Below are 21,356 nucleotides of genomic sequence, written 5' to 3'. Positions count from 1 at the left end.
TTGCTGTGTTTTCAGATGTAACACCAGTATTTACCGGTTGCTCTCGTGTGGCATTGCTCACAGTGAACCCAAACGCTCTTGTGTAGCAGATATCCTGTTGGATTTGTTGATGTAGTTGTCATCCACTTCACTATTTATCCAATGGTAACAGCATTCTGTGCCTGTGATGCTCCCCACATTACCTCATAATCCCAAATAACAATGAGACTGTGTAATTTTCAACATGCTAAAAATCACTGAATCAATAAAAAGTGTAATCAAGAATAATTTGGAATGATTTATTAAATCTGAGCCTGCAAATTGGAGTAAAATATAAAAATGATTCATCAAATGTTGGACTGATAAGAAATGATCCATTATTTAATGTAACTAAAATGTTTTAAATGTTAATTTTAGTGTAAATTGTAATGGACAGATATGAATCATAAATTTAAATGTTGCACATTAAATGTATTTTTTAAATTAGCGATTAAAGGTGATTATATAAATTATTGATAAATGGGAAATTTAAAAGAAATATTAAAGATCACATTAATGGCAATTACTTAGTAGAAAAAGAACAGGCAAAGATCAGACAGATGGAAGGGAGCATCCTCAAAGGGGACTGGGATGGCAGGAGTTGTATCTGTGCCTAACAATAAAAGTTGAAGAAATAAGTGGAAAGATAGATATATTTGAACTGATGTGACAGGAATGAAAGGAAACACATCGGGATTGGATGGGATGATTACCAATGGAACCTGGAGCTTTGATGTGCAACATAATAGGATATGGTTGTTTGATCTTGGGAGCAGGGTATGGCACGGTCAGAGACAATGGCTTCAACAGAAAAATGTTTTGGCTATGTGCCAAAACAGAAATAAAAGCTGTGAGCAGAAGGGACAGATATTGGGTAGTGGTGGTGGGGGGAGGGGAGCATTTAGAAAGTTGGAGATAGGCCAAAGGATAGCAAGCAACGGAAGATATAAAAACACACTGAAGTGTGTTAAAATTAGAGTGGGAGGCTCTGGAAATCCAAGATAAAAATGGTTTCTAGATTATTTCACTGAGCATTATTAATTTCTTAAAAAAAGTTTCTTTTGTGATAGAAGTGGAGCTATTAGTGTCTCTGTTTACTTTTAATTTTAGGGAAATCCTCTTGAGGTGCAACCTAGAAGTATTATCATAATGGTGATGCTCAATGGTGTATCTCTGGTTAATGCAGTTTGTTGTGTTAGTGTAGTGGGTGGTGCATTGTAGTCACGCTGTTTGTTGCCTATCAATACTGGTTGAAGCTCTGCAGCATAGTATAATCTGTTGCTGAATCCGGGGGTATTAAAGGGATGTATGACGGAACCAATAAAGCAACTTCTTCTCTCAGAGGGTGGTGAATCTCTGGGATTCTCTGCCCATTGAAGTGGTGGAGGCTACCTTGTTGAATATGCTTAAGTCATGGGTTGATAGATTTCTGATCGATAAGGGAATTAAGGGTTATGGGGAGCAGGCGGGTAAGTGGAACTGGTCCACTTCAGATCAGCCATGATCTTACTGAATGGTGGGGCAGGCTTGAAGGGCTAAATGGCCTACTCCTGCTCCTATTTCTATGTTCTTATGTTAACAAACCCAGCAGCAACCAAATCAGCCCTTTTAGACAAATGCATGGATGATCATCACTGAACCTAGCAAACAGATGGAAAGATGATTCGAGCAATACCTGGAACTGTCTGCAACAAAGAACATTGTCATTCAAGAAACTTCCAGTGTTATTGCAGACTTCTGACTGCTGTAGCATCTCTGTCAATTTTTGTGCTTCTGCTGGAAGAAAAGATCTGTGCTTTGAGACATACATGATGCAAAAATAGGCATACGTTATAAGGGATCACAGTGACTGCAGTAACTACTGAGCCACCTCCTTGTAAAGTATTGTGGACAAAGTGTTTCCTCGTATTGCTCTGACCAGAATGCAGACCTTGGCATCACGGATCTACCCTGAGTCTGTGTAGCTTCAGATCTGGCAGATTAACAGTTGACTTTCTCGCTTCTTCCATTACAGGAGAAGTGCTGCGCATATAGCAGACTATTCAACGCTGCTTTCATAAGCCTCGCTCTGACCTTTGATCTTGTCAACAGAGATGGGCTGTTCAAACTGCTGTGGAAAACAGGCTGCCTGCCTGGGCTCCTGGATGTCATTTCTTCTTCCCATGAGAACATGCACAATTTCATCAGTTACAATGGAAAAGCAGTGGAATCTTTCCAAGATCAACAGTGGCGTTGCTGCCATCAACTCTATTGCATATTTTTCTCTCTGCTGCTACTTTGTACTTTTGGCGCCTTAGATGGATGTCTACTTGTGTGGTAGAACTGATGGCAAGTTGGCAAGACTGGGCGCCAGGACCAAAGTGTATATTGTCCTAGTTTGTAACTTGTTTGCTTGTTGATTACACTACACTGGTATCCCATACTGAAGTTCACTTGCAACAGCTTGTAGATCTATTATCCTGGGTCTGCAAGAAGTTTGGACTCTCAGTAAGAGTCAGGAAGACTAAAGTTATCGGGCAGGATGTAGCGACTCCACCTTTTGTCAACATTGACAATCTCACTCTGCAGATTACTGACAGCGTTGTACACCTTAGATCAACAATAACCAGCAACCTGTCCTTGATTTGAAATAAGTACCAGGATTGCCTAGGCCACATCTGTTATGTCAAAGTTGAGAAGTCTGATATGAACCAACAACAAAGTAACTGAAAATACAAAAATTAAAGTTCTAAATTGGGGCAAGGCCAATTTGATAATATTAGACAGGAACGTTCAAAAAATGATTGGCAGTTGTCTGTTGGCAGGCAAAAAGATGACTGGTAAGTGGGAGGCTTTGTTAACCAGAGTTCAGGGTAAGCACACTCCTTTTAGAGTGAAACACAAGGCTAGTAGAAGCAGGGAACCCTGGATGACTCGAGATATTGAGGCCCTGGTCAAGAAGGAGGCATATGACATGCATAGGCAGCTGGGAGCAGGTGGATCCCTTGAAGATTTTAGAGGGTGTCAGAGCAGAGTTGAGAGAGAAATCAGGAGGGCAAGAAGGGGACGCAAGGGAGCTAAAGCAAAGGAGAATCCAAAAAGCTTCTATGAATACACAAGGGGAAAAGAGTAAGTAGGGAAAGAATAGGGTCTCTTTAAGGATCAACAGGTCATCTATTCGTGGATCCACAAGAGATGGGTGAGATCCTAAATAAATCTTTCCCATCAGTATTTACTGTTGAGAAAGACATGGATGTTAGGGAACTTGGGGAAATAAATAGTGATGTATTGAGGAGTGTACATATTACAGAGAAGGCAGTGTTGGAAATCTTAAAGTGCATCAAGGTATCTAAGTCCCCAGCACCTGATGAAGTGTTTCCCAGGATGTTATGGGAGGAAATTGCAGGTCCCCTAGCAGAGATATTTGCAGGCAGCTGAGCCTATCATCTGCAATGGGTAAGTTGTTAGAAGGTATTTGGAGAGGCAGGACTGATTTTGAACAGTCAGCATAGCTTTGTGAGTGAAAATTCATGGATCATGAATTTGAGTTTTTTGGAGGGGTAACCAAGATAAATAGATGAGGGCAGTGCTGTTGACGTTGTCTGTGTAGACTTTAGCAAGGCCTTTGACAAGGTACCACATGATTGATAGGTTGTTCCATAGTGTCAAATCTCACAGGATCTAGGGTGAGGTCACCAATTGGGTACAAAAATGGCTTGATAACAGAAGTCAGAGTGGTTGTAGAGGGTTGTTTTTCAAACTGGAGACCTGTAACCAGCTGTGTCCCTCAGGGATCGGTGCTAGGTCTGCTGTTATTTGTCATTTATATTAATGATTTGGATGAAAATTTCAGAGGTATGGTTAGTAATTTTGTAGGTGACACCAAGATTGGCATAGTGGACAATGAATAGCATTACCTAGGATTGCAATGGGATCTTGATCAGCTGGTCCAGTGGGCTGATGAACGGCAGATGGGGTTTAATTTCGATAAATGTGAGGTGATGGAGTTTGGTAGATTGAACTAGGGCAGGATTTGCTCATTTAATGGTAGGGTGTTGGGGAGAGTTATAGAACAAAGAGATCTAGGGGTGCAGGTTCATAGCTCTTTGAAAGCGGAATCACAGGTGAACAGAGTGATGAAGAAGGCATTTGGCATGCTTGGTTTCATTGGTCAGAATATTGCATACAGAAGCTGGGATGTCTTGTTGAAATTGCATAAGACATTGGTAAGGCCACATTTGGAATACTGTGTACAGTTCTGGTCGTCCTATTATAGAAAGGATATTATTAAACCAGAAAGAGTGCAGAGAAGATTTACTAGGATGCTATCGGTTTGAGTTATAAGAAGAGGCTGGATAGACTGGGACTTTTTTCTCTGGAGTGTAGGAAGCTTAGGGGGTGCTCCTACAGAAGTCCATAACATAATGATGGGCATAGTTCAGCTAGATAGTCAACATCTTTTCCCAAAGGTAGGGTTGTCTAAAACTAGAGGGCAGAGAGGAGAAATGCAAAATGGTCCAGAGGGACAGTTTTTTTTTTCAGAAGGTGTTGAGTGGAATGTAGTAGAGGCGAGTTCAATTTTGTCTTTTAAAAAGCATTTAGACAGTTGCATGGGTAAGATTGGTATAGAGGGATTATGGACCAAACGTGGGCAATTAATGGTAAAAACTGGATGGCATGGACAATTTGGGCTGCAGCTGTGTGCCAGGCTTGTGTTCTCAATACCTTCCTGTTACAGTAGAGAGGCATGGAGAAGTTATGCCACTAAAAGAAGTGACTGAACAGTTTGCACCTCCACTGTCTCAGATGAATATTGGACATTTCTTGACTAGATAAAGTGCTGAATATGAAACTACATCTGTGTGTAGGGATCCCTTTAGGGTCAGTGGCAACTCTATTGGCCTTGTCATTTGAGCTGAATGGTTGCTGGCCACATTGTCAGAAGCCTACCCGATAGTGAGCTTGTTGTCAGCACAAGACTAAAAGGCTCCCAGTGTCTGAGATACAAGGCATAGGAGTTACAAGGCATATGAGATACAATAGCATAGGAGTTGCTATTAATCCTACTGCCTGGAGACAGGTAGTCAGAAAAGGCATGGAAAAGGCAGAGGACAAAGGAAGTGGCCAGATGGTGGAAAAGAGAGCCGTCTGGAAGGAGAAAATATCAGTCCATCTCAGGCCAACATTTTTCATCAGTGTTGACTGCATAAGTGGCTACCAATTACGAATTGGCCTCTACAGTCTCAAAAGACAATGCAGAAGTGATGTACATCCCAGGTGCAGTCCATCATCTCCTGACACTGCCAGATGCCTATATGATGCCCAGAAAAGGAGACGTGAAGATTGGCGTTTAGCAGTGGATGATCTTGAGTGGCAGTACTTCAATACTGTAGGGATAGTTCCGAAAATTGGGAACAGTGAAAATCACCGTTGTCCCATAATGACCCAGGCAGTATTCACCCTTTGACTCCCATAACCGTGTGTCCAATCCATCTTTTATCTTCCCCAGAAAGAGAATTTGCTGACTGTAATGGAAAATAAAATTGTTCATACAAATCAATCAACACTCTGGGAATGGCTTTACTCTTGATTTGCCCAGATTACTGATGGTGGGGACTTTGAGAAGATTACCACTTTTTTCCCTTCATTTTTCTTTAGAAGAAAATGTCTGAAATGGAAAGTCTCCCTAGTATACAGGTAAACTAGCAAATTATTCTTGCCCTTTTCATCTTTCCTGATTATCAAGGATCTTTGACTATAGCTGAGTAATGTTCCTTACAGAAAAGGGAGCACTTTGGCTCATCACTCAGAAATAGCCTGCTGCCCTCTTCCTCGTCACAGCATGTACCTTTTTTCTTAAACTGTTCTCATCGTTTTCCTTTCTTTAATCTTGCTTAGAAAATTTTTCCATATATAAGAAGTAACTTTCCTTTGCTTAAACCTGCTTTCTCCTCCCCTCCCTTGTTTATCCTATTGCAGTGTTCTGGATTTAGATTTTTTTATACTATTTATGATCTTGCATACCTCTAAGGCACTCAGTTGTTGCATTTCATAGTCTGAAACGTACAAGTATCTAGTCTGCCTTTGTAAGGGAGTACCTGATTCCAGGGGGCTAATTTTAACCAAACTCACTGGGTAGGAAACGCTCAGAATTGGATGGGACATCTGCTTCCTACCCTACCCAATATTGCTCTCCTTTAACGTCAGTGAGAGTAACATTGTGCAGAGTGTGAAAGCAGCATTGCACTTTTTACCAACAATTTGCTGACAGTCAGGTCTGGTCACAGTTGTTCCCAGTGATCAGTTTCCTGGCTGTTCTCAGCATTGTTTCCAAGACCTCAGTGCCTGACTTTCATGCAATCACCCATTCCTATATTTCAACTTTAACCATATGTTATTTTGACACCATTCAGTAAACACATGGCACCTTTTTTTCTTTCCTATGCATTTTTAAAGTTTAATTTGTTACTGTTTTTCTATTTTCTAGTTTTATTTATTAAATTCAATTTATTTAAATTGAAATCTCCACAGCTTGGCTTAAGTAGCAGGCTTTTGTGGGAGAACATTGTTAACAGCACATAATGCCATAGAGATTTCCACAGTTAGAATACAACTCCCTCAATGATATTCTAGGAGGTTGACCTTTTCTTTGTGTATTAGCATTGCCTTTTGGCTATTCAACTCAGTATCCTAGAGATTCTGAGTATAATGTTTTAGCACATATGCCTGCTCTTTGGGAGGACAAAGACGAAACCAGAAGATGGAACCTCACATAAAGAAATGTGGTTTTCAAAATATTCAGTTCCTTATCATCCCACCCTTCCTGCCCCACTCCCCCGATCATGCCATCCTCCCTGCCCCACTTCCTCTGATCATCCCACACCCCTGATCATCCCTCCCTCCCTGCCCCCTTCCCCTTATCATCACACCCTCCCTTTCCCACTCCCTCATCATCCCACCCTCCCTGCCTCACTCACCCAGATCATCCCACCCTCCCTGCCCCACTGCACCATATCATCTCATCTTTCTTGCCCCACTCCCTCAATCATCCCACCTTCCCTGTCCCATTCCCCCATATCATCCCACCTTCCCTGTCCCACTCCCCTAGTCAACCCACCCTACCTGCCCCACTCCCCCTTATCATTCTGCCCTCCCTGCCCCATTCCCCAAATAACATTATTATATGTGCCCAATGTGTCCACTGTGAAGAATGAATTTGCTGTGCTTACTCCACCTCCATTCCTAAATTTGCATTCCTTTTACAATACAGACTTTCATTGTTTGCATTCACTTTGAAATCTTTCCTTGTCCTGAGGAAATATTCATAAATTTAGAATGTTTTATTTTTCACCACTCATCCATATAGTGAGAAAGTAGCACGTGTAGTTGAAATTCTATGCTTTTGATGCTGCGCCCTTTGGCACAAAAAAAGTCATTAAAAGCACAAAAATTTATTTTAACGAACAATGTTGATATAATTAAACCCAACTGAAACCATTTTTTGAAAAGTCGTTTCAGTGGCTAACCTGACTTCTGTTACTCTGTAGCATAATTCCAAAAATATATAAAAATAAAGTTGAAAATTAAATAATTCATAATCAGTAAATTTACCCATAGATTTGCTTATCTCATTTATTCACATCATTTAAATATTTGTTCCAACAGCAGCTTTATGAATGATTTCTTAAGTAACCAAAATTGCACCGTCTCTGGTCCTGATCCTGTCTGCTTAGAATCTGGCTTAACAGTAATTGCAAAATCACTGTCTGAGATTACTGTTTCCAAAAAGACAAGAGCAACAGATACCGAGCAGCACCACCACCTGGAGGTTCTCCTCCAAGTCACTCACCATCCTGACTTGGAAATGTACCACCTTTCCTTCACTCTCACTGGGTCAAAATCCTGAGGTGTATCTCCACCTCAGGGACTGCAGTGGTTCAAGAAGGCAGCTCACCATCACCTTTTTGAGGGCAACTAAGGATGGACAATAAATGCTGGCCTAGCCAGTGGTGTCCACATCCTGGAAATTCATTTAAAAAAACACCAAGTTGCTGGTCTGTGTTTCTTCTGAGCTAATGACTCACTGCCTCATCCCTCTATGTCTGGAATTTATAAATTTAAATCCAGCGCTGATGGGATGAAAGTCTTTTCAGAAGGCGTTTGACAAGGTACCTCACAAGAGGTTATTGCAGAAGGTCAGGGGACATGGAGTTGGGGGTAGGGTGTTAGCGTGGATAGAGGATTGGTTGTCAAATAGGAGGCAGAGAGTGGGGGTCAATGGGTGCTATTCGGATTGGCGGTTGGTGACTAGTGGGGTGCCCCAGGGGTCGGTGCTGGGGCCTCAGCTATTTACCATTTATATAGATGATCTGGAGGAGGGAACCGAGTGCAGGGTGTCGAAATTTGACACCAAGATTGGGGGAAAGGCAAATTGTGCGGAGGGTGTGGAGAGTCTGCAGAAGGATCTAGATAGGCTGGGCGAATGGGCCAGGAAATGGCAAATGGAATTTAATGTTGGCAAGTGTGAGGTGGTCCACTTTGGTAGGAAGAATGGTAGGAAGGACTATTACTTACGTGGCGAAAAACTGCAGCAGGCGACGGTGCAGAGGGACCTCGGGGTCCTTGTGCATGAGTCGCAAAAACCCAGCTTGCAGGTGCAGCAGGTGGTCAGGAAGGCGAATGGGATGCTGGCCTTCATAGCGAGGGGGATTGAATATAAAAGTAGGGAGGTCTTGCTGCAGCTGTATAGGGCATTGGTGAGGCCGCAGCTGGAGTACTGTGTGCAGTTTTGGGCGCCGCACCTGCGCAAGGATATTTTGGCCCTGGAGGGAGTGCAGAGGAGGTTTACTAGGCTGATACCGGAGTTGAGGGGATTGAGCTATGAGGAGAGGCTGAATAAGCTAGGCTTGTACTCGTTAGAGTTTAGAAGAATGAGGGGAGATCTCATTGAGACGTATAAGATGATGAATGGGATGGATAGGATAGAGGTGGAGAGACTCTTCCTGCTCAAAAAAGACAGTAGGACTAGGGGGCACAGCCTCAAGATAAAGGGGAGGCGGTTTAGAACGGAGTTGAGGAGGAACTTCTTCACTCAAAGGGTGGTGAATCTCTGGAATTCTCTGCCCGTTGAAGTGGTGGAGGCTGCCTCGCTAAATATTTTTAAGAAGCGGGTTGATGGGTTCTTGATAAGAGAGGGGATTAAGGGTTATGGGGAGAGGGCGGGAAAGTGGAACTGAGCCACAACAGATCAGCCATGATCTTATTGAATGGCGGGGCAGGCTCGAAGGGCTAGATGGCCTACTCCTGCTCCTATTTCTTATGTTCTTATGTTCTTCCTCTACTTGCTAGCTGCCATGATACCAAGTACAAAGTGAAATAAATTTCAACTAACTTAATAAGGTTCACAACAAAAATAACACCAAATTTCATCAGTTCAACAGTAACCAGCATTAAAGCATCATTTACCTCATGATGAATGTGGTCTGATCGGCTCTCTGCATTTTATTGGGATATAATTTTCCCCCTTCCCACCAAAAATCTGCTGAGGGAGGAAGAGTAGGAGGTAGGACTGTGATTATAGCAAAAAAGGCTCAACTTCTTGCATTTGAAATCTTCCGTAAGTTTGCACGATTAATATTCTTTTGCTGCACTCTGGTGGTTGGAGGCTTGTTTAGTTCAGTGCAAACATTTTGTTAAACTTTGAACCACAAGATACATGGGTGTTCCCCAACAATTGCATATAGAGGAAAGAAAATGGTATTTGAAAAGTAATTTGGATGTTTGATTAAAATGTGATTACCTGTTATGAGTAATTAATAGTTGTTAGGTTTTTCACAAGTTATATTAATATTTAAATTATTTTGCAAGGGTAATAGATTGAAGTTAAAGATGAACTGAAATTAACTAACGTTGTGGTTTTTTTGGGAGTAGCCAAACTAATGGTAAATGCAACTTATTTTGAGTTTTTATCCCACCACCATCTTTCCATTCTCCGCTCCTGTTAAATAATCAGATTGCTTCTCTGGCATCCAGGAGTGGATGAGCAGAAATTCCCTCCAATTGAATATGGGAAGATTGCTTTCATTGTTTTAATTCTCCATTTGATAGCTACTGACTCCAGCCCTCTCAGTATCAGTGTGACACTAAGCCAGTCTGTTCTGAATGTTGTTACATTTCCCTCAAGATGAACTTCCGATCGTGCCATCATTAAGGTCACCTATTTCAAACTCCATAGCTTTGTCTGTGTCTCAACTCACATTCATGCCTTTGCTTCTTTTTATTCTTTCTTGTGGGTGTCTTTGGCTGTACCAGCCTTTATTGTCCATCCCTAATTGCCCTTGAGAAGGTGGGGGAGAGCCACTGCCTTGTCCTGCTGTAGTCCATATGGTGTTGGTACACCTACAGTGCTGCTGGAAGCTCTGTAAACTTGCAATCATCCTGCTGACCATCTCATTGCACAGAACTAGCCCCAGTCCTCATACCTGTGTACTCACTGACCTTCAAAGGCTTCCGGTCAAGCAACATCTTAATTTAAAATTTTTTATCCTTGTTTTCACATCCTTGCCTGGCCTTTCATCTCCCTACATCTTCAGTCTCCTCCTGCATCCTAAGATCCATAATTCCCTCACATTTCTGCTACTCTACTTCACTTCCCTCCTTGAAACCTATGTTTGCAGCGCTACAGCACGAAGGAGGCCATTTGGCCTATCGAGTCTGCATTGGCCACAATCCCACACAGGCCAATGACCCCACTTTTTTACCCTGCTAACTCCCTGATACTAAGGGTCAATTCAGCATGGCCAATCCAACCTAACCCGCACATCTTTGAAGTGTGGGGGGAAACCGGAACATCTGTAGGAAACCCATGCTGACATGGGGCGAACATGCAAACTCCCGTAACCCAAGGCTGGAATTGAACCTGGGTCCCTGGTGCTGAGAGGCCAAGCTTTTGCTCATCTGACCTAATGTCTTAAATATCTTAAATTATGTTTTATAATACTCTTGCACCTTGGGTCTTAATTGGCACTATATAAATATAAGCTGTTTCATTTGTTACAAAGATTACCAGGTATGACCACAAGTACTGCTTTAATGCAAAGGTAAAGCACTATTATTGCAACTTGTATTTATGTAGCACTTTCTAGATTTGAAAGTGCTTCATGGAAGTGTAATCAGGCAAAAAGTCAACATTGAGCCAGATAAGGATATATTAGGATGGGTGATTAATGTTGTCAAAGAAAAATATTTCAAGAATGGTCTTTGGGTACTATCTTGGGTCTTAAGAGATGTAAGAAGGCTTTTCCAGAGCTAAAGGCATGATTGTCAATGATTAGATGAGGGGACTTCAAAATACACGTGAAGCCTGAATTGAAGAAGTACAAAAGTTCTTGTAGAGGTGAGAAGGTTATGGATAAGAAGGGCAAGGAGAACCAAGAAGAAATAAAAGCATGATAATTAAAATTTAGACATTGGAGGACTGGTGTCAATATACATTATGAAGCACAATGGTATGAGTGAGTGGGACTTGGCGCAAAGTAGGATATAGTCTGAAAGATTTAGGGTAAATTTAAATTTATGAAGTGTGAAGGATGGGAGGCTAGCCAGAGAGCACTGGAGCACTTGTGTTTTGGAGTGACAAAGACATGAATGAGGGTTTAGGCAGCAGAAAAGCAGAGGTATTGGCTGAATTGATACTTTTATAGAGTAAGTGGTCTTTGTGATGCAGAGGATATAGGATACTGGGGTTCTGCAGTTTGATTCAAATTGAAGTAGTAACCATAAAGGGTATGGAGATTGTTTTTGTGATTGGATATGGTGGCTTCAGTTTTCCCAGTATTTAACTGAAGGAAATTGGCGCTCATCCAGGGAGGTCCAACAACAAAGGCACTTGACAGCGAGAGACATATGGTGGAGAGATAGAGCAGGTGTTGTAACATCTGTTGGAATCTGACTCCATGTATTCAGAAAAAACCTTATGTTACCTGGTAAGAGGAGGAAAGGAAATTAAGTTATTTTGTTATATCTTCAACTCAAATGCTCTGATTCAGGTCTTACCTGATTAACATTAGGAGCATAGAAAATGCTGAAGGGCAGGATTCCCTATGAAATACCTTGCTTCGTGTTTGACAAATTTATTGGAATTCTATGAGGATGTGACTAGTGTGGTAGACAGAGGGGAACCGGTGGATGTGGTGTTTCTCGATTTTCAGAAGGCGTTTGATAAGGTGCTGCACAAAAGGTTGCTTCAGAAGGTTAGGGGGCATGGAGTTGGGGGTAAGGTGTTAGCGTGGATAGAGGATTGGCTGTCTAATAGGAGGCAGAGAGTTGGTATCAATGGGTGCTATTCTGATTGGCGGTTGGTAACTAGTGGAGTGCCGCAGGGATCGGTGCTGGGGCCTCAGCTGTTTACCGTTTATATAGATGATCTGGAGGAGGGGGCTGAGTGGAGGGTGTCGAAATTTGCTGATGACACAAAGATGAGTGGAAAAGCAAATTGTGCGGAGGGTGTGGAAAGTCTGCAGAGGGATCTAGATAGGCTGAGCGAGTGGGCGAGGACCTGGCAGATGGAGTACTATGTTAGCAAGTGTGAGGTTATCCACTTTGGCAGGAATAATAGTAGGAGGGATTACTATTTAAAGGGCGAAAAGCTGCAGCATGCTACAGTGCAGAGGGACCTGGGGGTCCTTGTGCATGAGTTGCAAAAACCCAGTCTGCAGGTGCAGCAGGTGATCAAGAAGGTGAATGGAATGCTGGCCTTTATAGCGAGGGAGATAGAATATAAAAGCAGGGAGGTCTTGCTGCAACTGTACAGGGCACTGGTGAGGCCGCAGCTGGAGTACTGTGTGCAGTTTTGGTGGTCGCACTTGCGCAAGGATATTTTGGCCTTGGAGGGAGTGCAGAGGGGTTTCACTAGGCTGATACTGGAGATGAGGGGGTTGGACTATGGAGAGAGATTAAAGGGACTGGGTCTGTACTCGTTAGAGTTTAGAAGGATGAGGGGGGATCTTATAGAGACGTATAAGATAATGAAGGGGATGGATGAGGTAGAGAGATTCTTCCCGCTCAGAAAGGACAGCAGGACTAGAGGGCACAGCCTCAAGATAAGGGGGGGTGTGCAGTTTAGAACGGAGTTGAGGAGGAACTTCTTCACTCAAAGGGTGGTGAATCTCTGGAATTCTCTGCCCGTTGAAGTGGTGGAGGCTACCTCGCTAAATATATTTAAGTCACGGGTAGATAGGTTTTTGACAGACAAGGGAATTAAGGGTTATGGGGAGAAAGCGGGAAAGTGGAACTGATCCACTTCAGATCAGCCGTGATCTTATTGAATGGCGGGGCAGGCTCGAAGGGCGAGATGGCCTACTCCTGCTCCTCCTTATGTTCTGGGAGACTACAAAACTGCCAGAGAAGGAAAATCTGAACTACCAAGTTGTCATAAGAAAATACTGCTAAAATCCTGCGTGGGTTTGTTTTTTTATAAGAGATAACCTTAATTTTGTACAATTACAAGGGTTATAATTTTAAATGAATGATGTCACAAAAGACTTCTCTAAATTTTGCAATATTTTCAGATTAGAATTGAGCCTCTCTTGCTAACATTTTTAAGGTTGTATGGGGAGCCAGAGTAGAATATGCGCTGCTAAAGGGTGTGTAAGACCAGTCGTTCATGTATATAGAGTACTTTATATCAGCACCTTCCAAATGGTGGGTCATGACCTCCATTGAGGTCACAGATACGGCAGGTGGGGTCACAAGCTCTTGCTCCTCCTAGATTGTGCCCTACCCGACACCCAGCACCAAGGCCCAGGTGACATTTGGCCCTGCTTTGTCCTTCTTCAGTCCAGGTCTGCCCGAGTGGAGGGGAGGATTAAGAGACCTGGTGATGGGCAGGGAGACTTGATGAACATTTTGTGTAGGCCATAAACCTTAGTTATGAAGCTACTGGTCCTGCATTTCCACAAGCGCAGTTCAGCAGCTACGGGACTACTCCTGATGGCTGGCCTGGTTCAATGGCTGCCATTTTATAGCGGCAGCGTGCCTCAGGGCTTTTGCGTGGCCTTTATATTTCTCAGGACATAGTGCAGCCAGTGCATGCGCAGCCGTCAGAGGCAGAAAACACAGCAAGAGAGCCTCAACTGAGTCTTCTGACACTGGAAAGTATGAAAAACTTGACTGGAGCCTGCATAAGTACATGAAATATTTTTACAGAATAGATTAAAATAGATTTTCATATTTATATGTTGATCTAATGCACAAATTTTAATCCTATAGTGATACCTGGGAACATCACCTGGAAATTCCCCTCCAAGTCACTTACCATCCTGACTTGGGACTATATTGCTGATCCTTCACTGTTGCTGGGTCAAAATCCTGGAACTCCCTCGTGTCCTTGGGGACTGCTGTGGTTCAAGAAGGCAGCTCACCACTATCTCTTGAAGCAGAACTAAGGCTGGGCAGCAAATGCTGACCGACCTAGTCAGCATTGCCCACACCCTGTAAATGCATTTTTCAAAAATGCTGCTATGCTGCTTTCTTGTTGTTTTCATTGGATGGAATGGTGGTCACCTTAATTTTCAAATGTTAATCTGGTGTCACATTAGAAAATTGTTTGGGAAACATTGCTTTATATAGTCCTTCAGTAAGAGAGCTATTTGAGGATTCATCACAAAAGAGAACATTTTGATGGTGGTTTACTTATTGTAAATCAAACAATTGAAATTAATCTGAAGAGGTAATAAAGACTACTATACCCCAGAACGGAAAATGGGAGCCTGCTGTGATATTAGCCACAGCAATGGCATTGTGACTTTAACATTCTCTTTGTGTTGAACTCAGTGGACTCTCCGGACTCAAGTCCCTCTACACCTGTACCAGATGAAGACAGCATCTTGTTCAGCAAACTCACGTATTTGGGATGTGCTTCAGTGAATGCACCTCGGAGTGAGGTTGAAGCTCTCCGCATGATGTCCATCTTGCGAAGCCAATGTCAAGTCCGTTTAGATGTGACGCTCTCAGTGCCTAATGTTTCTGAAGGAATTGTGAGGTGAGCATTAGGGCTGTCTGACTTGTAATTGGGGTGGAGCAAACAGTATCTGTTTCGCAGAAAGATGGCACTTAATTTTTCTGGTTTCTGGCTAATCTAGTAGTACAGCAATAGTTGAAATGTGATGCATTTTGTGCAATATAATGTGATGTATGAATCATGGAATCTTATTTGAGAAACTTGAGCAGCCCATGTTAAAGTTTACTATATATTTACAAATTATCTATATTGAATTCATTTGATTAATTATTAGTCAGTTATTCCCAGTGTCAAAGTTAATATTCTCTGTAAACTCAGGACATGTGATCACCATATTCTGAGTCCTAGAAAATTTTATCTTTAGTTTTCAACTCCCGAGTTGTTCCAGTGTGGATGAACTTTCCTTTATACTTCCACCCCTTTTCTCACCTCACGTTTTCTTCTGATCTTGAACTATTTGTAGGGCTACCGTGTGCTTAGCTTTCAAAGCATCAATTATTTTCCATCAGGTGGGTACCTGTCCTTTGCTTAATGGAAAAATATTTGCTGCATCCATAATACCTAAACCAAGAAAATCTATCAGGGACGTAGCAGTCTTCCATCCTGGAAATCACTGGCAGTCTTATTAATATTTGCCATTCTTTATGAGCAGACACAAAATTACTTGATTTTCTGGGGCTAAAACTAATCTGCTGTGTTTAAAGTATCTTCCACAAAATGGGAAATACATTTTTCATGAGTATTACAATTGTGCTTGTCGCATTTTTTCCATCAGACACACATCTCAGAAAATGTGTAGTGTGTTCAAATTATATTTATTTCTCAATTAAAATAAGGTAACCTGGAAGGTAAGAACAACAGTGAAGTGGACATTGGCTCTATGCACAATGCCACAGCATGCCCATTCTGTCATGAGAAGGGACTAAGCAGACACCAGGTATTTTACTTCATGGGTGAATTAAAATTGGAAGGAGAATTGTTCATGCATGACTGGTGCATGGATGGCCTGAAGGATCGAAACTACTTTGATAGAGCTATGAGAGTGGATTCTGGTTTTTCCCATTTTGTGAGCTTCTGTTGTGTACCCTGCGTAAAACATAAAAGGAGACAAAAAAAAAGAGGCTTGGAAGAAATAACAATGAGTACTAGAAGGTGCTATAATAATATTTTCTGAATTGATTACAGACTGCTAGATCCACAAACAAACACTGAAATAGCAAACTATCCAATCTACAAGATCCTGTTTTGTGTCAGAGGCCATGATGGTACCTCAGAGAGTGATTGCTTTGCCTTCACTGAAAGTCACTACAATGCAGAAATTTTCAGGATTCACGTCTTTCGATGTGAAATACAAGAAGCAGTAAGTGTTTACACATTTATTTACAAATTTATAACAAGTATCAAATTTTTAGAAGCAAAATATAAGATGCACCTTATATTGATATTTGGAAGATATATTTTGTAAGTTTTTCCTGTTGACCATGATTGGGGTGGTGAGAAGTTGGCTTTGATATTTGTCCTTGCCAAACTTAGTTATTTTTTGAGAGATCATTATGAGTGTTCATTGTATAATCCAGATGTCACTGGCAGGGCCCCTCAACTGAACTCTGCTTCATGTATCTCAGCCTCACTTCACAGCTCACCAGCTCTGAAATGGAATTTGGGGAAGAGAGATGGGGCAAACAATCTTTTTTTCCAATTAAAAATATATGGTTGATTGATAAACTTGGTCCTAAGGCAAGTTAACAACCTTGGGTTATAGCATTCAACAAAAACAGTACCTCAGTGTTATAATTGGATTTGCATTTTTCAAGGCGGTATCTGTTTTGTAACGTCTAAAATCAGAAATTTGTAATGTGGTCCATTGATTTTAGGAGGCTAGTGAATTTGATGGAATGGGATTTATCAGATTCCACTAAACAAATGTGTCTTGTAAAAAGAGCTGTTCTACTTAATGAGTAAGGGAGTTGGGTAGTTCAGTTGGCTTGACGGCTGGTTTGATGCAGAGCGATGCTGACAACATAGGTTCAATTCCCAGCCTGGCTGAGGTTATTCTTGAAGTCCCGCCTTCTCAACCTTGCCCCTCACTGAGGTGTGATGATCCTTAAGTTAAATCACCACCAGTCAGCTCTCCCCCTCAAAGCCTATGGTCATCTGGGGCGGCATGGTGGTACAGTGGTTAGCACTGCTGCCTCACAATGCCAGGGACCCGGGTTTGATTCCCGGCTTGGGTCACTGTATGGAGTTTGCACGTTCTCCCCGTGTCTTTGTGGGTTTCTTCTGGGTGCTCCGGTTTCATCCCACAGTCTGCTTAGGTGCATTGACCTGAACAGACGCCAGAGTGTAGTGACTAAGGAAATTTCAAGGTAACTTCATTGCAGTGTTAGTGGAAGCCTTATTTGTGACTAATGAATAAGTTTACTTTAATTTACTTACTTTCATGACTTTACCTTTACTTAATGAGTAGACAACTAGAGTAGTAATGTGCTTGAAATGAATATGGCAGAATACATTAATAAAAATCATACCAGTCAAAATTTGATTTGTGTTTTTATTTTGAAAACACATTCACTGAATGGCAGTGCCTCTGGCAGAGTTCCTCTGTGACATGGCCAGCTTTGGTACGGTAGCAATGACGTTAGAATTATTTAATCCAGAGCTGTGTGGTCTTTATGAAACCTCCACAGCATCTGTCTTATTTGAGAGGATAAAACAATTTTTGATAAGGTGAACGTATCTTAAATAACTTTTCAGTTTTGACCTTAAGCAATTGATCTCTGTTGGGATATGAAGCTCGACTATTGACCTTGCATTGCATTTTTAATACATTGGGTATTTTCAATCTAAAAATGGTTTAATTGACATGAAAGGATATAAATGGGTTTTGTTTGATCAGTGCTCATTATAGTTTGGTGAAAGGAAATTACTGCTAGAAAGTTGGGGTTCTGGAATTCATTCAATTAAAGTGCACACTTTTAGAAATTGGAGGCTAAATTTCAGAAATTATTCAGTCCTAAATTTAAGATTGCTGTTTTAGCTAATTCATTTGCTCACTTATTTTAGGTAAGTCGCATACTCTACAGCTTTGCCACAGCCTTTCGACGATCTGCAAAACAGACTCCCCTATCAGCAAATCCACCAACACTAACCCCAGACAGTGACGTTTTCACATTTACTGTTTCTTTGGAGATTAAAGAAGATGATGGCAAAGGGTATTTCAGGTATTTGACTAAGCTTTGATGTTTTTGTTGCTTGTTTTTTACCTGTTAAAAGATAGTTGTGTTAGGGAATGAAATGTAAATTAAATTCAACACAAGTGTAAGGTAGCACAATTTTGGTAGGAAGAATATGCAGGTCACTCACTTGGAAGGTGCAAATGCAGCTTGGGTAGCGGGACAAATTTGAGCTCAGATAAACAATCACTGAAAGTTGTGCCACTGGTTAGCAAGGTCACTTAAAAAATGAGTACTGGGCTGTATTTCAAGAGAGAGAGAATTGAAAAGTAAGGAAGTTATGATAAACATTCCTCCTTTCATGAGATGTGGATATTTGTTGCCCATCCCTAATTGTGCTCAAAGATGATGGTGCAGTTTTGGTTGCAGTATTAGTAAAGGAATATATTGACATTGGAGAGGGTGCAGTGAAGGTTTGTAAGAAGGTGTCAGAAAGGGGATCACCTAATAGAGGTCTTTGAATTATAAAAGGTTTTAATAGAGCAGATATAAAAAAGATGTTCCCTCTTGTAGGGAAGTAACGTCATTAGAGGCCATCAAGATAAGATGGTCACCAAAAATTCAATATCGCAATTCAAAAGAAACTTCTTTACTCAGAGAGCAGTAGGAATGTGGGACATGCTACCACAGGGGAATGGCTAAAGTGAATAGGATAGTTGCACATGGGCGACAGGCCAGGAAGTGGAGTTGAGTCCCGATCAATCAGCCATGATCTTGCTGAATGGCAGAGTAAGCTTGAGGGACTGAATGGTCGACTCCTGCTTCTATTTCTTATGCTATGTTCTAATAAAGTGATAGAGTGCATCTGTTGAAAAGGAATTTCTAATTACTTTTCAGGAAGGCATTTTTTGTTTTTATTGAGGTAAGGAATGTCCATACAGTAGGATGGAGCATTTCGCTTTTTTATTAGGTGTATGCACAGTATTGTAAGATGAGTGTTTTAGGACCATTTGTACTCTTCAGCAGAATAGTTGGACCATAACTGCTGAGGTGCACACTGTAATGTGCTTGTGTGAATTTTCCATTTATGTGTTAACGATCCTCTGTTTTCCCATGATCCAACTCTCTATTGAATAATGTTGACTTTTCATGTTACTGGAAACTGCATTGATATTTATCTGCTGTGTTGAATTAAAATCTGTCAGGCTTTGGAGGGTGCAATTTTTTGAAGAAGTGGGACCCAGCCCCGGAGGTGAATAGTCAGAGATAAAATAGATTGAATTCACTTGTATGAATTGCCAAAATGAGTTGATGTTTTTGGATTTTGCTTGACAGTGCAGTGCCCAAAGATAAAGATAAGCAGTGCTTCAAACTCCGACAAGGAGTGGAAAAGAAGATTGTGATCTACGTGCAGCAAATATCCAACAAAGAACTTATCATTGAAAGGTATCAAGTCCTATCACCTGAACTATAGAAAAAAATATGATTGTTGGGTAATTTGCTAAGTTTTTGAATTATTCCAAATATAGTTGTCTGTTAGCTTGCTTTTGCCTTTGTGTTTGTACTTGAGGTTTCTGGTACGATGCAGCTTGAAAAATCATGGTTTTCAGCTGTATTTTGATGTGAATTGTGTTTGTGTGGGAAACATTCCCAATTCATGTCACTGGAGTAAACATCCAAGTGATTCAGCATGAGATTCAATGTAATTTTAAGTTTTAGGATTGAGATGCAGAAATTATTCTTCTCTCCTTCTGACAGACAACACCATCTTCATAAGTGGGCACCCCCTCCTCAGTGACTTTTATTTTTCCATCCAAATTGCCCTTATAGACTGAATAAGACAAGTTGTGCCAACCTGATCCATTTTGTATTGTAAATTTAAATCCAGAATGAACTAGCCTGGCATTTGCCAAACACGTTTCGTGTAAGATCCTAATGCAGCTCAGGAGGAGTAACTCAACCATTTTTCAGAACTGGATTTGAATTCTGGTCCCATGGCTGAATATCTTCCTGCACCAATTATTCACATATTATCTAAATCTTGCTGTTGACTTGTAAAATGGCAAACTTTCATAACTAACTCCTACATTGTTCAAAAATCTTTATCTAAAGCATATTCCTGTTTTTCAGTATTTTGTATGCTGCCAGGCATAGATAACTTATATGACCACATGTGACTGCAAACAATAGGAAAGACAAGTAGTACATTATGTAAAAAGGCTTATGGTTTACAATGATTAATAAATAAACTCCGTCTGTCTCTATGTCTATCTGTCTCTCTCTCTGGTCTGTCTCTCCCCCTCTTCCCCCATCTCTCTCCGCCCCCCTCCCCCCCCCCCGTCTCTCTCTCTCTCCCCCCACCGTCTCTCTCTCCCCCCCGCCTCTCTCTCGCCTCGCTCTCCCCCTCTCCCGTCTCTCTCTCCCCCCTCTCCCGTCTCTCTCTCCCCCCTCTCCCGTCTCTCTCTCCCCCCTCTCCCGTCTCTCTCTCCCCCCTCTCCCGTCTCTCTCTCCCCCCTCTCCCGTCTCTCTCTCCCCCCTCTCCCGTCTCTCTCCCCCCTCTCCCGTCTCTCTCCCCCCCCTCTCCCGTCTCTCTCTCCCCCCTCTCCCGTCTCTCTCTCTCCCCCCCTCCCGTCTCTCTCTCCCCCCTCTCCCGTCTCTCTCTCCCCCCTCTCCCGTCTCTCTCTCCCCCCACTCTCCCGTCTCTCTCCCCCCCCACTCTCCCGTCTCTCTCTCCCCCCTCTCCCGTCTCTCTCTCCCCCCTCTCCCGTCTCTCTCTCCCCCCTCTCCCGTCTCTCTCTCTCCCCCCTCCCGTCTCTCTCTCTCCCCCCTCCCGTCTCTCTCTCTCCCCCCTCCCGTCTCTCTCTCTCCCCCCTCCCGTCTCTCTCTCTCCCCCCTCCCGTCTCTCTCTCTCCCCCCTCCCGTCTCTCTCTCTCCCCCCTCCCGTCTCTCTCTCTCCCCCCTCCCGTCTCTCTCTCTCCCCCCTCCCGTCTCTCTCTCTCCCCCCTCCCGTCTCTCTCTCTCCCCCCTCCCGTCTCTCTCTCTCCCCCCTCCCGTCTCTCTCTCTCCCCCCTCCCGTCTCTCTCTCTCCCCCCTCCCGTCTCTCTCTCTCCCCCCTCCCGTCTCTCTCTCTCCCCCCTCCCGTCTCTCTCTCTCCCCCCTCCCGTCTC

The 21,356-nt window shown here is 42.4% G+C and overlaps 1 protein-coding gene across 8 annotated transcripts in view; it reads left to right on the top strand.

Annotated features, from left to right (window-relative positions):
• The window catches only part of rabgap1 (RAB GTPase activating protein 1), a 199,773-nt gene that overhangs the window by 51,463 nt on the left and 126,954 nt on the right, over positions 1 to 21,356 (top strand). For all 8 annotated transcript variants that reach the window (XM_080212509.1, XM_080212504.1, XM_080212506.1 and 5 more), the window contains 4 exons: positions 14,830 to 15,037; positions 16,202 to 16,376; positions 18,080 to 18,237; positions 19,525 to 19,635. In XM_080212509.1, the coding sequence (XP_080068635.1) occupies positions 14,830 to 15,037; positions 16,202 to 16,376; positions 18,080 to 18,237; positions 19,525 to 19,635 (652 nt within the window). The remainder of the gene's footprint in view (positions 1 to 14,829; positions 15,038 to 16,201; positions 16,377 to 18,079; positions 18,238 to 19,524; positions 19,636 to 21,356) is intronic.

The sequence above is a fragment of the Carcharhinus amblyrhynchos genome, chromosome 25 (assembly GCF_965287045.1).
Source record: "Carcharhinus amblyrhynchos chromosome 25, sCarAmb.v2.hapA, whole genome shotgun sequence".
In the NCBI taxonomy this organism is placed as follows: domain Eukaryota; kingdom Metazoa; phylum Chordata; class Chondrichthyes; order Carcharhiniformes; family Carcharhinidae; genus Carcharhinus; species Carcharhinus amblyrhynchos.
The sequence above is the reverse complement of the archived record's forward strand: the minus strand, read 5'-3'. Positions and strand labels throughout refer to the sequence as shown.